Source organism: Erinaceus europaeus, chromosome 9 (assembly GCF_950295315.1).
Source record: "Erinaceus europaeus chromosome 9, mEriEur2.1, whole genome shotgun sequence".
Taxonomy (NCBI): domain Eukaryota; kingdom Metazoa; phylum Chordata; class Mammalia; order Eulipotyphla; family Erinaceidae; genus Erinaceus; species Erinaceus europaeus.
Window position 1 is genome coordinate 45,025,418 of NC_080170.1, and position 21,533 is coordinate 45,046,950.

The 21,533-nt window shown below is 47.9% G+C and overlaps 1 protein-coding gene across 12 annotated transcripts in view; it reads left to right on the forward strand.

Moving 5' to 3' along the window:
• The window catches only part of CACNA1E (calcium voltage-gated channel subunit alpha1 E), a 558,522-nt gene that overhangs the window by 487,784 nt on the left and 49,205 nt on the right, over window positions 1-21,533 (forward strand). For all 12 annotated transcript variants that reach the window (XM_060197790.1, XM_060197787.1, XM_060197789.1 and 9 more), the window contains 6 exons: window positions 105-234; window positions 773-832; window positions 2,053-2,159; window positions 16,290-16,386; window positions 19,240-19,400; window positions 21,148-21,285. In XM_060197790.1, the coding sequence (XP_060053773.1) occupies window positions 105-234; window positions 773-832; window positions 2,053-2,159; window positions 16,290-16,386; window positions 19,240-19,400; window positions 21,148-21,285 (693 nt within the window). The remainder of the gene's footprint in view (window positions 1-104; window positions 235-772; window positions 833-2,052; window positions 2,160-16,289; window positions 16,387-19,239; window positions 19,401-21,147; window positions 21,286-21,533) is intronic.

Genomic DNA, 21,533 nt, shown 5'->3' on the forward strand with positions numbered 1-21,533 from the left:
GCTTCCCCTAGACTGCTGCCTGGCTATTTGGAGCAGGCTGGCCTTCACGGAGCGGGGAGCTGAGGTGGGCGTGGGAGCCTCAGCAAGTCTGCCTCTGCCCGCAGCATCCGCAGGGCCTGCCACTACATCGTCAACCTGCGCTACTTCGAGATGTGCATCCTCCTGGTGATCGCCGCTAGCAGCATCGCCCTGGCCGCTGAGGACCCCGTCCTCACCAACTCAGAGCGCAACAGAGTGGGTTTCCCATCCCTCTTGTCCCCTTCCCAGCCACCGCAGCCATAGGGATGAACAGCAGGGAGGGGCGATGATTCCTGAATTGAGAGGTCACCTCTTCTGTTCTCCAGGGAAGGAAGGAGCCACTCCAAGGCAGCTCCTTCTGACAACGCACCCCTTACTCACACAGCAAGAAGCCTGGGGCTTATAGCCGGGGCCTGGAAGGGTGTGTCCCTGCTGTAGATCGGGGACACCTTCCAGAGGTCCCAAGGGTGTGCCAGGAGAAGATGAGGAGGGCAGGAGCTGACAGGACTCAGGGCACTGCAGAGGAAGGGGTGTGGGGGAGCAGCTCAGACCCCACTCAGCTGAGGTCTGCCCAGAGGGGGGTGGGGAAGGCCACAGCCACCAAGGTACGTGGCTCCAGAAGGACCTGTGACTGTGCTGTAGCCCATCTCTGACCCACCCCACCCACCCCATCTCAGTCAAACCAGGGGGGGATTCAGGGTGTGTGGGCCTGGGGACCCCCTCACTTGTCCTCCTCCATCATCGGTCTCCCCAGGTCCTGCGCTACTTTGACTATGTCTTCACTGGCGTCTTCACCTTTGAGATGGTGATAAAGGTAAGAGGCTCCAGAGAGAGCCTGGGCCTGGATTCAGACAGATCATGTTGGCTCCTCTGATCTCCAGCCCTTCCTTGATACAGTCACCTGATTGCCAGGGACAGAGCCTCAGCACGGCTCCTGTTACCCACCCCTGGCCTGAGGATCCTGGGGAAAAGTCTTTGATGGCAGGAGTCACTTTGTGAGGCTGTGTAGGTAGATATGGGCCCTGGAATTGGTCCCAGGGTGGAGGGCCAAGTCCTTCCTGGACAAACAGAGGGGGGTATGGGCAAGTTTGGGGAGGTCCTTATTGTCAGCATGCATATTTTTAATTGTCACTAAGATTATCACTGAGACTCAGTGCCTACACACTGAGTCTACTGCTCGGAGCAGCCATTTTTCTGTTCTTTTCTTTTTACTTGATAGGACAGAGAGAAATTATGAAGGAGGAAGAGAGAGAAAAAGGGAAAGATACCTGCAACTCTGCTTCACCTCTTGTGAAGCTTCTCCCCTGCATGTGGGAACTGGGGGCTTGAACTCAGGTCCTTGTGCCTAGTAACATGTGCTCAACTGGTATTCCATTGCCTGCTCACCCCCCCTGCCCACACCCCCAGCATGTTTTTAGTCTTGCCAAGGTCAGGGTCAAGTGGAATGAGGGCATCCTCCTGGACTTCATATGAGTCATACTTTCTTTTTTTAAAATTATATTTATTTATTCCCTTTTGTTGCCCTTGTTGTTTTATTGTGGTAGTAATTATTATTGATGTCATTGTCATTGGAAAGGACAGAGAGAAATGGAGAGAGGAGGGGAAGACAGAGAGGGGGAGAGAAAGATAGACACCCACAGACCTGCTTCACCGCCTGTGAAGTGTCTCCCCTGCAGGTGGGGAGCCAGGTCCTCGCGCTTTGCGCCACCTGTGCTTAACCCACTGCGCTACCGCCCGACTCCCATGATTCTCTTTCTGCCCACTGTCCCCTCCTTCCTCCCTCTCGCTGGTTTTCATTCCCCAGGCTCCCCCATCTGGAGCTAGCTATCCCCACCTGTCCTGGAGCCCTGAGCCACTGCTGACAAAGGTCAGGACTGTGGTGGCTGAGGAAGCTGTGCACAGACCCTCAAACCTCTCAGTTCACAGAGAGAGCCTGTGACACCTGTCCTGTCACCTTTGGGTTCCCCTGGGGACTGGTTTTAGGGACAGTCATTCAGCTATTCAGTCATTGAGCTATGTCCCCCTGTCCTGCAGATGATCGACCAGGGCTTGATCCTACAGGATGGCTCCTACTTCCGGGACCTGTGGAACATCCTGGACTTTGTGGTGGTGGTGGGTGCCCTGGTGGCCTTTGCTTTAGCGTGAGTAACTCTTGCTGCTCCTTACTTTCCCTGCCCTTCTCTCCTGAGAGTCTGGCTGTTGGGGGGCCACCTCCAGTTTGAAAAATGATTCACTGTGCTGCCAAAGAACTTGACCTTGAAGGCTGGCTGCCTGGGGTGGGGTCCCCAGCAGAACCCCTCAAAACCTTGTGGTCCAGCTCATGTGCCCTGGAGGATGGGGGAGGAGGAGCAGGGGTACTGAAGGAGTGGCCTGGGGAGGACTCACCTATGTGATGGGGCCTCCAGGGTCTGGGGGAGCTAGCCAGGTTCCCTTTCCTCCATTGCAGAAGTCAAAGGAGCAGCTGGCAAGAAAGAGGTGGTGTAGAACCAAGTCAGGGATCTCAGGGCAGGATCCTTGCACACGGAAGGTCTCTCCCCATGAGCTTGGACTCCCCAGAGCTCTTCCAGGGACATTCACACCTTAGTGATCTGTATATCCACAAGGAAAGACACTTCCAGCTTCCTCCGTGGCCTGCTTTGGAAAGCAGTCTTAGATGCTGCTCATCGTGTCAATGTTTTTATGTGTGTTTCCCCCCCCCTCTTCAAACATTGATCCATTTGGAACCTGCAAAAATTGGGGGTCCCTTCTCTGAGCAAGCCGGGAATGGGGCCTTTCCCTGAAGCAGGAGACAAAGACAACTCAGGCTCTAAGGAGAGGGCTTCCACACCCCCTTTTATCCCTCCTCTAATTAGAAAGAAACACTAAAGTCTGTGTTAAGGAGGCCCACCCTTATTGGAGATTAAAAACAAACAGACAAACAAAAAAAAATAAATAAAACTTGAGTTTTTAAAAGGCCAACATCCTGCTCGTTTTATCAGTTCATTTGCTTAAGTCATTAAATACAGTACTCTTCTCATTCTGATCTTAGTTTATCTTCCTTTGAAGAAGGAGAAGAGGCAAACATAGGACAGCACTGCCCCCATAATTGTGTAGAGCAGAGCTCACAGGGGTGGCAGGGCTGAGTGGCATTGAGCAGTGGAGCCAGATAGCCATGGGTTCAAATCCCAGCCCCTCTACTTCTCAGCACTAGGTCTTGGGGCAGTGTAGAAAGATGGCATCCCTGTGACTCGTTTCTCATCTCTCACAAAGAGAGGAGAGCAAGTGTGTGGCATGTAACATAGGACTGACCACTTGTCTCCCATTGTGTCCTGAAGCCCGGCACAGGGACAGAGGAGACATGCACAGGCGGTCTCCGAGACGTGGCTGTGTCACACACACACTGACACACACACAGACTGGTCCTCAAGGCCTGGCAGTTTGGCACACTCACCATCTCTGACATTCACTCCTGCAAGCATGAGGGTGTGCTGATCTATGAGGAGGTGGAGGAGTATCTCTTGCCCACAAACCTCTGCACACAGCCCCTGTTCTCTAGTTCTCCTTGGGTGCAGAGCTGTGAGGACTGAAGGGTTGTCACCTGTTTTGTTCTTTCTTTGTGCCCTTTGGAACGTGGCTGTGATGGCCTTGTGCTGGAGGCAGGGGAAGCCTTAACAGCCCGGAGCCGACGCTTCTCTGTGGGTCCTCAGACCAGGTACCGTGCCGGGACCGGGGCACCTGCGGGCCCTCGGGCCATGAGAGTGATGGATGGAGGGCTCCGATCCATCATCTGCTTTTGGTAAAGCCACTTCTTGCCCCTTTTCCTTATTTCTCTCTGAAATGAAAACAGTCCTTGGTCCTCCTCTGCCCACTCTCTGCTACCCACTTCCTCCCAAGCCTGCCGTGCACATTTCCTCTCCAATTTCCCTGCTTAAGGGTGGGACAGGCTCAAGGCCATCCCCTCTGCCAGGGCCAGGGGATGCTCTCTCTGCCTCCAGTACCCACGCTTCCTGACTGTCTTCCCCCTTCCTCATCAAGGGCCCTGGAGAATTCAGCTCTCCCATCACTCAGCAGCAGTAGCCAGGGTGTCACCTGCCCACAGAGCCTGGGTCTGCCCTGGGGACACATGCCATAAAGCTTACATCCCCTTGTGGGACTGTGACTAGGCTCAGGCCACCAGAAAACCAAAGGTGGATTTTTCTGCATGTTCATTGAGGTTCCTGTTCCTTGTGCTTACATGTGTGTAAATGGATAGACCACCTTTCCTGTCCATCTGCCCTTGAGAGTAAGGCCCACCAGCTGGTTAGCCTTACTCTTGCCCTGGCTTCTCTCTCTTTCTGACCTTGAAGCACCACTGCTTCTGCAGATGCTTTTGTGCCTTCAGTTTCTAGCTGATCTGATTATCCAAATAGCAGTTCTGTGTGGCTCCTCAGAAACCTGGGGTGGCAGGGCTGCCCCACCACCACCACCGCTAGCCAGCTACCTTCTCAGAACCCAGCCCAGGTTCCAGAATAGCACCCCCATGGGGGGGGGGGATAGCTCCAGCTGAATTCTCAGAGGAAGCGAGGGCTTTTGAGCCCATCTGCAGAGGCTTGCTCCTGTGTCATGTATGTTTCCGAGAAGCATATATGTTCATGCCGTGGCTGCAGAGGAATCTCTTCTCTCTAGCTGGGCTTCTTTATAATGTAAACCTGACAAATTCCAACTAGGAATGTGACTGGCTGCTGGGAAGTTGTGGGGAGAAGAGGGTTTGTATGTTCTGGGGCTAAAGAGATAAACAGGAGGGCACCGAATTGCAACTCTCCTTTCTTCCCAGGCCACTTTTACATTATAAAGCTCTTTTAAGAACACCTAGGTCTCCATCCCTCAGCTGAGTTCCTGTGTGGGGAGGTAGGCAGAGATTACTCCCATGCTCTCCTGCTGTCATGGCACCCCACTTTCAGGACCAGATGGAGAACCCGAGTGTTTGCCAACTATTAATGTCCCAAGCTGTGGCTTGGCCACTCTGAGGTTTCAGGAAAAGTCTGGTGAGTGACTGGCACTCTGAAACCACTCTTCTTCCCCCAACCCCTTAACTCCAGCCCCCCCCAAAAGGTGTTCTTCTGTTGATGATTTGACACTGCTGTCCCCACCATCCCCACACCCTGCTACCATCCCTTCTACCACCTGGCCTCCGAGGTGGAAAAGCAGAGATGGTTCCAGCCTTGGCATTTCTGGGTCTCTGCACTTCAGGGACATCTCTTCATTTGGGGGGGGGGATTTATCACCCCCCCCCAGAATCAGATACCTTGTAGGGAAGCTATGTGCCCTCAGTGGCAAGTTCAATTTATGAGCTTTGCAGGACTCTTCACTGGGACCTTGACCATCTGGCTTTACATTTGTGGTGCGGAGTGCAGAATTCTGGGTGGGGAAGTGGACAGTTGGCGTCACAGGGGGTGTGGGAGAGTACTGGAGGGGAGGGAGGGCAACTCTCCAGCTCTGGACTGACTTGGGTCAAGTCTGTGATGTGAACAATCCTAGATTTAAGTCATGAACCCTCTGCTTTTAGCAGCTTGCCCATACAAGCTCTTCAAAAGAAAAATAACTCACATTCTGCTGTTACCTCCTCCCCCTCATTGGTCCATGCCCTGTCAGAGTCCCACGGGCTCCCTGGTGGCTGATGCCAGCCTCCAACACCATCTGTCTTGGTGGCTGGGCAGGAGGTGAGGGCAGGACTCTCCGGCACTTGGCAGAGCTGGAGCCCCACTGCACTTGACCTCTCATTACTCAGCCCTTAGCCAGAGAGAGGAATGTGAGTCAGTCTGCCTGCTGCTGCTAGACACCGCTGGAGTCCCCATATTAGTTCTGATTCCATTCTTTTCATCAAGTGTGTCGCTGTCCTGCAACTTGACAGGCTTCTAAGATGGACATGGGCACGGGGCTTGTTCAGACTCATTCTTGCACATTCACATTAAGAATGGGGCAGGGTCCCAAGGAACTATGGAATATGGTGCCTGGGTTTTGGGGTATCCTTTGGGACTCTTGACAGTGTGAGACTGCACAGGGTGGAGAACTGGCCTGTGCTTATGCTCCTCAGAGCAGGAACAGACACAGCCTGCTCCTTGCTCCTGGCTGGGGCTTCTTCCTGCTTCTCCTGCCAGCCAGGCTCCAAGGCCATTCAACACCCCTACCACCACATTTCTGTATCCTCACCCTCCTACCTCCTAAAGATTCTCCACCATAGGTTCCACATGTCTTAGAAATAGTTTTTTTGTTTCTGGTTTATTTTTGTCAAGCTCATATATATCAGATCTCTAGATTCTACATGAGTGAAACCATCCACTAGTTGTCTTTCATCTCTTATTTCTCTAAGCATAACCACTTCCAGTTCTATCCATTTTGTCCCAAAGAATACAATATCATGTTTTGTGATTGCTGAGTGGTATTACTTGGAATATTTATTCCATAGCTGCTGCTTCTTTTTCAAAGATTTATTTGTTTATGAGAAAGATAGGAAGAAAGAAAGAGAGAGAAAGAACCAGGTATCACTCTGATACATGTGCTGCTGGGGATTGAACTCAGAGTCTCCTGCTTGAGAGTCCAGTGCTTTACTCACTGCACTATCTCCCAGCCCACTATTCCATACCTTCTTTAGCCAGTTATCTGTTGACAGGAATTTAAGCTATTGTTAACAATGCAGCTATGAACATAGGGGTGCATGTGTCCCTTTGGGTTTCAGTGGCCTTAGGATCAGTGTGGGGCTTTTCTCTTGACAGGCCCATCTTTCAAACTGGAAAGGGACATCCCCCAAAGAAAGCTATGACCATAAATTAATCTTCTTAAAAATTATTTTTAGTAGTAATTTAACAGTGGTTTATAAGATTGTAAGACTTCAGGGTATAGTCCCATACCACACCTGCCACCCAATTCTGTGTCCCCACCCTCCCAGTGATAACCACCATAGTTTTCACAAAATCTTAGAGATGTATTACTTTGTTTTTTTTTTTATTGAGGGGTTAATGGTTTACAGTGTAGTCTTTAACATATAGGACATAACCTCTCTTCTCCCCTTGCTTGGTGTCTAGGAGACATAACAGGACCCCAGTGTCATTTGGTCCTGCCCCATTTTCCTTCTTCCCCAGAGTTTTTTGCTTTGGTGCAATACACACCCAGTCCAAGTTCATTTGGTAGTGGTCTTTCTTTTTCTTTTCTTTTTTTTTCTTTTTCTTTCTTTCTTTCTTTCTTTCTTTTTTTTTGCTAGCTCCTATGTTTCAATTCTCTAGATTCCTTACATAGTTGTCTTTAACCTCTTTATTTATTCCACTAAGCACAATTACCTCTAGTTCTATCCATTTTGTCCCAAAGGATACAACATCATCTTTTTTTAATTAAAGAAATAGCATTCCATAAAGTCTTATCTCCTGTAGTTTATCCAGTCATCTGTCAGTGAACATTGAGGCTGCTTCCATTCATTGTATATAATGCAGCTGTGAACAGAGGGGTGCATGTGTCCCCTAAATTAGTGTTTTGTGTCCATAGGAAAAATGCCCAAGAGTAATATTGCCAGGTCATAAGATGTTTCCATTTTTATTTCTTCTTTTTATTTCTTCATAGTTTTTTCATAGACTGTGCCAGTTTGCATTCCCACCAACAGTGTAACAGAGTCTCTTTTTCTTTCTGTTTTTAATGAAATTTTTAAAAATATTTTTATTTACTGTTAGATAGAGACAGAGAGAATTTGAAAGGGGACTGGGGGGAGAGAAGGGAAAGAGACAGAGAGACACTTGCAGCCCTGCTTCACCACTCATGAAGCTTTCCCCTGCAGCTGGGGGCCAGGGGCTTGAGTCTCGGATCTTGCTCAGTGTAGTGCGCCACCAGGTGCTCCACCGCCTGTCCCTGTCTCTTTCTCCACATCCTCTCCAACACTTGTCATTTCCTGCTTTGTTGATGTAAGTCATTTGCAACTGGTGTGAGGTGGAGTTTTGTTATAAATTAACTTAAAAAGGGGGTTGGGTTGGGGGCTACTGCGGTGTGTGAAAGGATTCACAGTGGGGAACTGGGAACTGGTTTAAACAATACAAGGTTTATTGGGGTGAAACAGGTAAAAGGCAAAATAAGCACTTACCATCAAGGGTTAAGAGTATACTATGTCCATAAAGTCTGAGTATAGTTATCAAAAATTTAGTCCCATAAGATAAACAATTATCAGCTGAGGTAAAGGTTGCTCATGGCTGTAGAGGGGTCTAAAAGTTTGCCAGCTAGCAGAGTCACATGTGTTCAGTTCCCAGGAGAAGTAGCCATGGCGGGTACCTGGTGCATCTATCTCCGTCGAGATCCTTCTGACCAGGAGAAGCAGCAGCAGTCAAAGAGAGCAATGTGCTCAAAGTCCCTCGCTTTTATACATTCCCTTCTCTGAAGCACCTCCTCAAGGTGATGTTATTTGTATGCTAATAGTCCCAAACTCCTATTGGGGTCACAACAGAGTTTCAATGTAGTTTTAATGTGTAATGCTAAGTGGAACACAGGATACTCTTGTAAGGGGACTGTGAGAGAGGACAAAGTCCATTTCCTGAACATTTCTCCTTTTTGACTGGAGCTGGGCAGACCATATCTTCATGCAGCTCCATGGCAGAGAATGAAGAATAAATGTTGCCATTAGGTAGCCCACTTCTTGTGGATTTAAGATGTGGCTGAGCTGAAGATTTCCAGCAGTTAGCCAGCAGATAGCTCAAACTTTGAATCATCCCAGAAGGGTTCTGCCCAACTCTCTGCCCCAGTGTGGACAGTTGTAGATCAGCAGTCAGAGTTTGGGAGGGTGCACCCTGCAGTATTGCACCTTAGCTGCTGTGAAAAAAAAAATTTTTTAAAGATAATTTTTAAAAATTTAAAAAGAAAACCATAAGAACTGACTAGAAATCATCTTAAAACACATGGAAAGAAAGGAAGGAAGGAAGGAAGGAAGGAAGGAAGGAAGGAAGGAAGGGAGGGAGAAAGAAAGAAAGAGAGAAAGAAAGAAAGAAAGAAAGAAAGAAAGAAAGAAAGAAAGAAAGAAAGAAAGAAAGGAAGGAAGGAAGGAAGAAAGGTGTTTGGGCAGGAGTAGGCAGGGATGGACCAGGAGTCCATGGAGGGACTTTCTGAAAAAGGGAGACAAGTTGTTGGCCAGCCTCCTTGAACTTGGCTTTACTCCCTAGTATGTGTGTTTCAGGGTACATGGGGCAGTGTGTTGTCACCTGTGACTTTCATGCTGCTGGGGATTCCAGCAGCATGAGACTTTCACCCTAAGGATGCAGTGGGTATTTGCATGCTTACATGCCCTAATCTTCTCTTTATTTCCAAGCATAGACTTGGGGGATGGTTGGTTGTAAGTGGGACTCAGTCTGTGACCACAGAGCCAAGCCAACTAGGATTAGTTGTTGGAGAACATGACACCTGCAGAAAGCAGTCTTGGACAGAAGGGGTGCCTTCAGAGCCAGAGGAACAGCTCACTCTGCAGGGTTTGGAGGGGCACATCCCAGGGTCCTCTAAGTTGAAAAGCAGGCTTGAGAGTAGCTTGGGGATGTGAGTAGAGGTTTCCTGTTGGCCTGGGGAAGTGTCAGCTCTGCTCACATGACTCACCAGCCATCTGCTGAATCTGCAGGCACTCACTCACTCACTCACTCACTCACTCACTCACTCACTCACTCACGAGGCTTGGGTTATGGAGGAGTCTCCAGCTGGGGGAATCTGTTGGAAAGACTTCAGGAAGCATCAAGGCCTCCTTAGAATGATCAGTTAGAGGTAGGGATGGGGAGGGATGTCGAGAATGTGAAGAATCAGAAGTATGACACATCAGGTCACTGTTCAACATACTGAATGAATAGCAGAGTGGTTAGGAGATCTTGGCTTGAAACTTAACCATCTCCTGTGGGTTGTCAGTACAAGGATAAAAATACCTTCCAGTTGGAGTAGAGTTCTGCATGTTATAAGGCTAGAGGTTTGCTAAGACACAGAGGAGAGGCTGGTGTCCTTAATCCTAAGCCAAAAGGTGGGACTCTGGGCAAAGAAAAGAAGGAAAGAGGCAGTTACAAAGGATTTAGGGTTTGTGGGAGACCCCAAGAGATGTGAGGTGTGGGTCAGGAAGAAAAGAGCTCAGTGTGATGGAGAAAGCACAAAACTTGAAAAAAAAAAATTATCAGTAGCTGGAGAAATGACTCTGTTTCCTGCTGAGTCAAATAAGTCATACCTTAGCCAAGCCATTTCTCAGCCAAAAAAACCGTTGAGGGAAAGTGCATGAAAAACTCCCAATGACCTATGAAAATGAAGATGCTTCCCCTGCCACATTGAAAATGCTTTTCTTTTTTTTTTTTTTTTTACAATAGACTAACCTTACTAACAAGTTTTAGAGAGTTCTTTCTCCAGAGATCATCATTTTCAGTGTGGCAGGGGAAGCATCTTCATTTTCATAGGTCACTGGGGTTTTTCATGCACTTTCCCTCAACGGTTTTTTTGGCTGAGAAATGGCTTGGTTAAGGTATGACTTATTTGACTCAGCAGGAAACAAAGTCATTTCTCCAGCTACTGATCAGTTTTTTTTTTTCTTCAAGTTTTGTACTTTCTCCATTACATCGAGCTCCTTTTTACCTTCTAATCCATCAACCTTTGTAACTCAAAGTAATGGCTTGGTCTACAACCTGCTCTACAGACCTTAATGTCTACCAGAAAGACTTGTGGGCAGTAAGGGAATCCCTGACCTTGTTGGTCTTGTTCTGTCTGTAGTTTTCTTCCCATGAACCCTCACAGACCCTAGACAGGTGAAGAGTATTGAGAGAGAAAGCTGTTACTAACCCTTTCTTCTGCTTTTGTCCATCTTTGGTTAAGACCTTCCAATGGTTCCCACCTGACCTTATAACTTCATCAATAAGAGCACAGGTTTTGGAGTCAGGCAGATAAAGGCCTGAAGCCTAGTTGTTGTTGTTTTTTTTTTTTTTTAAAGCATCACTTTTATTGATTTGCCATTGGTCTGCTGTACTGTAAAACTTCAGGGGTACAATGTCACAACTCTATACATCTAGGAAACTCTCCACATTCACTTCCCAAGTGGCAGTGCTACACACTACCAAGATGGCACCCCTCCACTTATTCCTCACCCCCCACTTCCCTCCAGTAAGCACCATATTGTTCCGAGTCTAAGAGTTGCTTTTTGTTGTGATTTGCCACTTTGCTTTTGTTTACATTCTACATATGAATGAAACTGTCCTACAGTTTGTCTTTCATGCCCTGACCTATTTAACACAATCACCTCAAGTTCTATCCATTTCACCCCTAAAAGTCACAGTGTCATCTTTTTCAATAGATGCATAGTGTTCTGTTGAATGTGTAGTCCACAGCTTCTTTATCCACTCATCTGATGGTGGGCATTTAGGTCAGTTCCATATTTTATCTATTGTGAATAGTGTTGCTAAGAACATAGGAGTACAAATATCCTTTTGAATTAGTGTTTTCATATCCTTTGGATAAAAGCCTAGGGGTGGTATTGTGAATCTCAGCACTCTTAATCATTAGCTCCCTTAATTCTCTGAACTTGTTCGTTTTTAATTGAAATTAAAAATAACTATTTTTGGTTTTGTTGGGAATCAAATAAGGTAAAATAATAAGCATCCAGTGCAGTGCCAAGCACTTAGTAAGCACATAATAAATGGTAGCAATGATTGCCTTCTACATACTAGTACAGATACTCAAGCAAAATGCTTAAGGCCTCTCTAAGCATAGCTGCAGCTTCGTGCCCCCCCCCCACCTCCCAGCAAGCCTGTACTCCCCACACTCTCCCCCCAATGGAAGGAGAGCTGTTTCCTAGCAGAAATCAGTGAGTGTTGGGGGTGGGGGGTTATTCTTTGAGAAAAGGGAGATCTGGGGGCTGAAGAGCAAGATTAGAATGATGAGTGATTACTCATGAAAGAGCTGGAGAGCAGTTTGACAAGTGAGCTGGAAAATTCTCATCTTTTACTCGTGAGACACCAACAAAATAAGTTTTTTTGTTTGTTTGTTTGTTTTGTTTTGTTTGTTTGTTTTTGCCCTGTGCTGGAGAGCAGCCAGGAATTTACCAACTAAGTAGGAAATAAATGGAAAAACGGGTAGCCCAATTGAGTGCCCATTAAAGTGGGACCAGTGTGTGCTGGCATGTGAAATTACCCTTAGATTTTCACATTAGAGATGATTTTTAAACCTGATAATAGTTCACTAATTATCTAGGCATTGTTTAAGAAAAATTCGGATTTTCCATTTAGTAGCAAAGACTAGCAAAGTGTTCTCAAATGCTTACGCTGAAATGATTGCCAGAAAAAAAAAAAATTGTCAAATTGTCATTGTAAAAACAAGGTGCCTTTGTTAAAGTGCTTGAAGAGCGTATCCTCTGAGTTTGATGAAATCTCTTCCCTGTAGTCCTGTTAAGTCAGACAGTAACTTTAAAAAAAAAAAAAAAAAAAAGCTCTCCTCTTCAGAGGTTTTTTGGAAGAGGCTCTGTGCCCTATCGATCATGCAAATTGTGGCCTGTTTTCGCTCCTGAGGACTGTGTTGTTGAGACTGTTTCTGACTCTGTGACTTTGTTACCTAGCACTCTTTTCATTTCAAACAACAGTTTTCACATCAGCGCTGAATATGCTATACCCAAGGATGCTGGCTGCTGGCACATTTCCCTGCAGCTACTCATCGCAGCTTCTCAGCAGTGCCTCTGCAACAGGGAGACCTGTCTGAAAGCAGCACGGAAGGATGACTAATCCTGACTTCACTTTTAACTCTGTCTGATGATTATTCTAGGCTCACACCCGTGAGAGGCAGAACGGGACAAAGAGCTACCCACCCTATACAGGGTGATCACAAGCCTTGGGGAGAGCAGAGTATATTGTCAGAAATTCCACTTTCTAAAATGAGGGGCACACACAACAATGATCAGAGCCCCCCCTCCTTTTGCTTCATGGATTGGTGTTTCACCAGGATACTGGGGGCAATCGATTGCAGAGAGCAGCCCCTGTCCTTGAGCCAGCTGTGTGTAAGGAACAGGAATCGCAGGCTTTCCTGTATGGATGGCAGGCAGTGTGTCAGTGAGATGTCCCGAGGACCTGCTCAGAAGCCCTGGAGGAGAAGGTCTCAGAGGCCAGGGCCTGGGCCAGGTGGGGAATAGAAGCTGAGTGTGTGACCCAACATCACCTGTTCTCTTCTCTCTGCTTTAGGGGACTGACTCTGTTCTCTTGTTTTTGGGGTGTGGCAGATTCCCCTTTATCTGTTCTTCAAAACAGATGAACCCTGGGCAGGGGAGGATGGTCTACATTATTGTCTTGGCAGAAGACAAACTTCTTTTCCATCATAGGACTCCTCCTTTCTTAAGGTGTTCAGTTTACAATCATACTTTTATTTTCAAGCAAATGTTTGCTTGCTTGCTGTTTTGCACCCTCCCCCCCAGCCCAGATAACTCCCAGGAGGTTGGGGTCTTTGCTTGCCTTGTTCATGGCAATGCCTCTAACACCAAGGAAAGGGCCTGGTGTCTTACCTCTTCAGGGTTCCCTCAGTGATATTTCTCCATGGATTATGGCATGTCTATCTGACCTGCCTGGTGAGAGGACACGGTCACATCTCAGGGCATATTATTATGTGCCTTCCCCATTCGATGAGCATGTGACAGGTTGAAGATCTCTAAGACCTTGTGTTTAGTTCCAATCTCACCACTCATTTGGCATTTACAGTGAGAATGTAATTTTGAATATGGGATCATTTACAGAGTAAGTTGTTCAGTGGAAGTTTTGGCGTGTGTGACTCAGGTTTATGGTACTTATTAAAAATGTCAGGAAGGGAGAAAAGGCAGCCATCCCAGGAACCAGCTGCTAAGCAGAAGAGATGGGAATCCTGATGCTTATTCAGAGCAGCAGGCCACTCACTCACTCACTCACTGGCCAGGTGACTTAATGCAGGGTGCAGCCCGTGGGGGTCTCGGCATTCTTTGCAGCCCAGGGCACTGCCTGCTGCATCTCCAGCTCTGGAATTAGGGACCTGACAGTCTGGAACCAAAACCTGCTAAAGTAGAGACTTGGAGGGCCAGAGCTCGAGATCTGAGCATCACATGATTTGCCTTCCAACTCCAGATGACCCTTCCAGCACCTCCTTACCTTTTCTGAATCTCCTCTGTGAAGTGGACAGGTCATACTTCTGTCCTGAAGCTCTTGGTCTAAAAAAGGAGGTGCTCAGAGTCTGGCCCAAAGTAACCATTCAGTGTCAGCTGTCCCTGTCTGTTTCCTGTGCTTGGGGAAATATCAGGAATAGCCCTCTCAGCATGAGATCCTGCAATGCAGAAAGTAGCCCTGTGACTGGAAGGAGCTGGTGTCTGGCCCAGAGCAGGCCTGGGCTCTTAGCCTGGATCCTCACAGATGCACTAAAGGCTCCCAAGGAGGTGAAAGCAAAAGCCTGCACTTAGAAAACCTCAGCAAAATCAGGATCTGAGGAAGACACTACAGTGCTTGGTCCCCTCTGGGCAGAGACAGCTCAGGGCTGCAGAGGGACTTTACAGGTGGTGGGGGGAAGACGGGTATGCTGGCTTGTCCTAAAGTGTGGACTCAAGTGCCAAGGCTGTGGGTGGGCTTCCTCGGGCCTGGGCTGCTCCCACCCCTGTCACCATCACAGGTTCTTTCTCCCTGAAGCTTTCTGACTGTCTCTCTCTTCTCTCTGCCCCTTCCCTTGCCCCTCTTTTTTTTTTTCCTTTCTTTTTTCCTCTGGACCATCTACAGGAACGCCTTGGGGTAAATACTCTCTTTGATTTTCTTTGAATAAAAAAAAAATGTGGAGTGTGGTTTGGGTGCAGGAGGGAATGGGAGTGGAGGAGAAGGAGCCCAAACATGAGATGTCACCTACTCATGGAGTGATAGTTCTTGCTGGCTGGGATGTGCATTTGGTTTAGATACTGCCTGTTTTCAGAAGGGTGAAGAAAAGAATAAATAGAGTCAGAGAGTTTGTGGCATTCATTATATTATCCCTGGGATGCTAATGCCTTACAGCACAGTACTTCTGGCTGTCTGTATTCAGGTCCAGAGTTTGATAAGGCTGACTTGATGACAATGGCTTGCACCCATAAAGAGACTCTTCAAATTCTCATTCTGAGCAAAGTCAGCTCTCCTGGAACTCAGTGAAATGCCTCCTATCTTGCTATCCATGGAAGAGTAGGTAGACTGTTACCCCCTGTCTCAGCAGGGTGGTGACATTGGGGACAGGGAAGCCAAAGCCGGCCAGCAGAAGCCCTCATAGTCCTGTTTCTGGGGCTGATGGTTAGTGGTAATCTGAGCCAGCAAGGAAAAAGCCCAGCCTGAGCTCACTATTTAGACTCTCATTTCCCACCATCTGTGTGTTTGCAGACGTTTGAATTGAATGTGAAGATCCCAGGGGATATGCAGTGGGGAGAGAGAGATGCAGGTTGATGGATTCATTCTGCTCCTAAAAGATACAGAGACAAATGTATTCTATCAATTAGGAGCCAACGTTTTCTCCAAGACTGGGAGGGAAGACTAAGGGCACTACCACCTGGGACTTCTCTGGCCTGTGTGTGTGGCCTCTGCACTACATGTGGTCAGAGCCAGAGACAGATGCATGGAAACCCAGGTCCCTGCAGGAAGTCCACTGATCCTGCTTCCCCTGGTCCCCACAGCCTTCCTCCCCTTGCTCTCCTCTGCAGAGGGCACAGACCACAATCCAGGGAAGCTTATGTTCAGCTATGACTTATATTCAACAAACTCCATAATTAGAATTTGTTGCAGCTCCAGGAAATGGACCCAAGGCCCTCATACATGTGTGATACCGTGGAGCTGCCTCCCCAGCCCAGTTACTTAATACATATATATGAGAGATACCAAACTAGTATTTAATCACCCACAGAGTTCTCTTGGTACTGTCCATGGTGCCCCTGTGTGGTGCCAGGGGTCAAACCCAGGCCTCATATGTAGAAGACAAACCCTCTACCTGTGGAGCCACCTCCCCACCCTTGAAAGCCACATTTGAGGACCCCAGAGTGTTCCCACTCCCCAGTAGGTCTGGCTTCTGCTTCCATTTGTCAGTACAGTGCTGAGTGCCATTAGGAAGAGGTGTGCGCATCTCTGTGTGTGCAAGGACACCTCTGCGTGCGTGCGTGTGTGCGTGCGTGCGTGCGTGCGTGCGTGTGCACTTGCACTCTGGCTGAGAAGTCCACTACAGATCCAGTCTGCAGCCTCCTGCCTGCCTCTCTGCTCTGATTCTGTGGTTCACACCTTAGCATGACTGTCATTTTTGCCTCTCTCTCCTTTGATTCCTGGGATTCGTCCCTGTAGGACCAACAAGGGCCGGGACATCAAGACCATCAAGTCACTGCGGGTGCTGCGGGTGCTGCGGCCACTGAAGACCATCAAGCGCCTGCCCAAACTCAAGGTAGCGTGTGCCAGGCTCCTTCCCCAAGCCCCTGCTTCCCGCTTTCATTCACCCACCCAGGGCCTGCTTGGAGGAATTCCTTCTCTTTCATCCCATTGGATGGAGGTCCTTCTCATCCTTGCTGAAGCAAAGAATCTTAGTTTCAAAGGCAAATAACCAACATGTCCAGGAAATATGTCAGGTGCCTTTGGCCCAAGTTCAGATGGGCCACGTGGGTTGTCACACTCTGGTTGTGCGCGCCCCCCTGCCATTCAGGATGAGCCCTGTGTGTCTCAGCGTCATCCCCTGAACCCAGTGCTCCTGAGCAGAGGCATCACGAGCCCTGCACCTGCTCGAGTCTGCACCCAAGCTCCTTGTTTGCTGTCCCTGGTCATTCACAGGAGGTTTCCCAAGCTCTCATGGTTTTGAGGCACAGATGGTTTTTCGTAGAGGCAGAGGATTAGAGCAGTGACCTAAGTTGAAAGAAGTACTTTCTGTGTCAGGACCTGCAATTCTGTGGGGGCCTTTTTCTCTTTGCCCTTACCCATCCTGCACAGGGCTCATGTCTGAAGCCCCAGTCCAGGGCAAGCTTTTCCAGTTCAGGCTGTGTTTCTTAGCATGCTGAACCTCCCCTCCCTACTCCCCCCCCAACACACATACTGTGCCCTCACAGATCTCTGCAAGCAGAAGTCATGCTGCCTAAGAGGGGTACAGGGTTCTAGGTTCACTGACTTGAAGTCCGCTTGCTGCGGCTGCTCAAGCCACACAGACAGCTGAGCAGGTACCAAGCCTGCTTATGGGCACCAGGGGCCACAAACCAGCTGCTTCCTGAACAGCAGACCAACACACACACATGCACACACGCACGCACGCACGCACACACACGCACGCACTTGGACAGTCTTCTCAAGAGTGGATCACAGGACCTGGGGTTGCATCATCAATATCGTTATTATATTGAACCTGAGACTTGGGAGTCTGTTTGCATAACCATTAGGCTATCTCCTCTGGCTTATTTTTTTCTTAAGGTGAATTTATGTATTAACAAGATGGGGAGTGAAGGAAGCAGGGCATTATTCTAGCATAAGGATGCTAGGACTGAACTCAGGACCTCACTTATGGTGCCTATCTTACAGTCCTTCACTGAGTCACCTCCCTAGTCTCAGGTGCTGCTTTTTTTTAAATTGATTTAATAATGATCACCAAGATTGTAGGATAATAGGGGTGTAATTCTACACAGTTCTCACCACTAGAGTTCTAGGTCCTATCCGTCCATTCCTTCCAAAGAATAGGAAGCTTTCCTATTCTTTATCCCTCTGGGAATATGGACCAAAATTCTTTATGGAGTGCAGGAGATGGAAGGTCTGGCTTCTATAATTACTTCTCCACTGAATATGGGTGTTGGAAAGTCAATCCATACTCCCAGCCTGTTTCTGTCTTTCCCTAGTGGGGCAGGGCTCTGAGAAGGTGGGGCTCCAGGACACATTGGTGAGGTCGTCTGCCAAGGGATGTCAGTTTGGCATCATGATAGTAACTGCAACTTGGTGGCTCAAAAGCATTAAGATATAAAGCAGAACAAACTGTTTAATAATCAGGATCCTAAAGGTAAGAATCGAGCAGATGGGGGCCTGGCAGTAGCGCAGTAAGTTGGGCGCACATGGCGTGAAGCGCAGGGACTAGACTGGCATAAGGATCCTGGTTCGAGCCCCTAGCTCCCTACCTGCAGGGGAGTCACTTCACGGGTGGTGAAGCAGGTCTACAGGTGTCTGTCTTTCTCTCCCCCTCTCTGACTTACCGTTCTCTCTCAATTTCTCTCTGTCCTATCCAGCAACAGCAACGATAATGATAACAACAATGATAAAGAACAAGGACAACAAAAAAGGGCAAGGATGGCCTCCAGGAGCAGTGGATTCATGGTGTAGGCACCGAGTCCCAGTGATAGCCCTGGAGACAAAAAAAAAAAAAAAATGGAGAAGATGAGATTTGGGGTCTCCATTTTAGAAGAAGCTAGGAAGTTTAAGTATATTCCATGGAGCCCATGACTTGACCAATTTTTGCCTGAGCCAGAGAGCTAACATGCTGGTGGGCTTAAAGGTATAGTCTGGGGAGATGGTGTCAGAGTTGGAAATAGGACTAGAAAGCTGGATCAGGGAAGAGAGTAGCTTCCAAATATGGGAAAAGTATATAAATGCAGGTGCTTATTAAATGCAGATTCCTAAGTGTGCTCCCAGCAGCAGAGCCAGGCTCTGGGGCAGGGCTTGGAAGGTGTCTCTGGCCCCTCCCCCCTGGTGACTTGGTGCAGCAGGTTGAAAGCTATGATCATGCTGTAAACAACTCCTCCGTGTGCCCCAGGCTCTAGGATTTAGCAGCTAAGTGACCCAGGGTGAATCACCTGTTATTTGAAGTGGAAAGTGGAGACTTGTTAATTCTGCCATATGCGGTGTAGACAGCACAAGCTGTCACTGAATGATCCTTCTAAGAAAATCTACCAGTCTGTCAAGTGTGCTTGGGTCTGCTCCCCTAGTCTCTCCTTGTCCCTGGGGCACCATTACCTTCTGGTGCTTCCCACCACCTGTGCCTAGGGACCCTGAGACCCCACTTTCTCATCCATCCTCTGGTACTGCAGAGACTGGCCACAAATGAGCCCCCCTGTCCCTGATGCCACCTGGTCTCCACAGCTTCCATTAACCTCCAGATCCAGAGCCATGTGTCCTGCCGAGACACAGGTCCTTGCAGCCACACCCTCTGTGAAGTGAGTGCCATATTCCCAGTCACTTATCAGCAGGGCTGTCCCTCCTGGGACCTGCCTACAGGCAGAGCAGCCCCACTGGTCATTCTAGCGACCCACACAACAGGGCCCCATGTTTCCCCCAGGCCGTCTTTGACTGTGTGGTCACCTCCTTGAAGAATGTCTTCAACATTCTCATCGTCTACAAGCTGTTCATGTTCATCTTCGCCGTCATTGCAGTTCAGCTCTTCAAGGGAAAGTTCTTCTACTGTACCGACAGCTCCAAGGACACGGAGAAAGAGTGCATGTGAGTGCTGGGCTCCAGCGCCCAGGAATGGAGGCCCATGGGGTCCTGGCTGGGTCTGCTTTCTGCATCCTCTCTCCACTTTGTTAGGGAACATGTGAAGCAGGACCTCCCTAAGCTTGGACTAGACATCCCCTTGGCACACAGCATCTGACAGTTTTTCATTTTGTTTACTTTTATCTTCTTTATTTTATTTGTGATTTAATGACTGACAAGATTGTAGGATAAGAGGGGTACTATTCCATGCAATTCCTATCACCAGAGTTCCATATCCCATCCCCTCCACTGGAAGGTTCCCTGTTCTTTAGCCCTCTGGGAATATGGACCAAAGATCTTTATTGGACGCAGAAGGTGAGAGGTCTGGCTTCTGTAATTGCTTCTCTGCTAGACATGGATGTTGGCAGGTCAATCCTTACCCCCAGCCTGTTTCTATCTTTTCCTAGTGGGGCAGGGCTCTGGAGAAGTTGGGTTCCAGGACCATTGGTGATATCTGCCCAGGGAAGTCAGGTTGGCATCATGGTAGCATCTGCAAATTGGTGGTTGAAAGGCATTAAGATACAAAACAGGACAAAAAATTTAATAATCAGGAACCTAAAGGTAAGCATATAGCAGATGAAACTAGGGGTCTTCATGTTGGAAGAAGCTAGGAAGTCTATTTTAGGCCCCCTCCCGTTTTGGTTCTGTGTATCTTGAAAATAATATAATTTGTTGACCCAAAATTCAGGAGTTTTCATGGAGACATGGACATGTCCTGGAAAGTCACAAGCCATGGTCTCTTACCAGCCAGCATTCCTCAAAAGACTGTGGGTTTTGGTTTTGGCATGTTTCCCCTCATATTTGAGCCCGGTCTCTTGGGGCTGTCCTATCCTTTATCCTTTAGGCTTCAATTTCCATAACTTCCTATTTTTAAATAAATATATTTTAATTTTTATTATATTGGATAGAAACAATTGCTTCTCTGCTGACCTGGGGCATTTACAGTTCGATTCATACTCCCAGCCTGTTTCTATCTTTTCCTAGTGGGACAGGAACCTCTAGAGAGGTGAGGTTCCTGGACCATTGGTGATGTCCACCCAGGGAAGTCAGGTTGGCATCACGAACCTGCTCCTTGAACATTAAGCAATATGTGCTCTCAACCACCATCTGGCCCCTTAGCTTACTACTTTAACACTGCTGTGGATATCAGAACCAACTCAAATGTAACACAGAATACTGAGTAAAGACATACATTTAGAATAAAGTCTAAATTTCAGCTCTGGCACTTTCCAGCAATTCATTGACCATTGGTTTACAAGACTAAATTTGAGATCTATAGCTTCCTCTCCTCTGTAGGTGCATAAACCTCACTGGATCTATCACCAAAGTTCCAGTGCCATCTGTCCCACTATCAAAATTCTCCCTCCATCTATTTCTCCTTCCTCTTTCTCTGTACCCCTCCCCCTTTGTTATGGTTCTCATTTTATTTTTTTACAAGGCCTTTTGAGAGTGGTTTTATTTTCATATTGTAAAGTGGATGCTGAGGCTCAAAAAGTTTCTCACTTGCTTCTCGATTGCACTGGTTGAAAAGGTTAGATTTCATCCCTGATGTTTTCAGGGCACCAGTCTGATAAAACATTGCCTTTAGCTCAGTCTTCCTCCATTACATTTCTGTGTTGGTGATTACTCGCTGATGTTGAAGCTGAGAGAATGTCCAGATAACTTTTTTTTCCTGAACTAGGCTGAACTGGTCTTGTTTGTGTTCTGGTTATAGAGGCAACTATGTAGATCATGAGAAAAATAAGATGGAGGTGAAAGGCCGAGAATGGAAGCGCCATGAATTCCACTATGACAACATTATCTGGGCCCTGCTGACCCTCTTCACTGTGTCCACAGGAGAAGGGTGGCCTCAGTGAGTGATGGGTTGGGGTTGGCATGGCCTCAGTGAATGGTGGGCTAGATTTGGCATGACCTTAGCACATGGTGTGTTGGGGTTGCCATGACCTCAGTGATTACAGGTTGGAGTTGATATGGCCTCAGTAAGGCCTCAGAGCTGAATTTGGGATGGTTTGTCTGTAAGTGGGGAGAAAATCATGTAGTTGCCTTGAGCAGCTGGTTCAAGATGAACAAGTCTAACCCTTTGTTCCTTTACCAAACAGA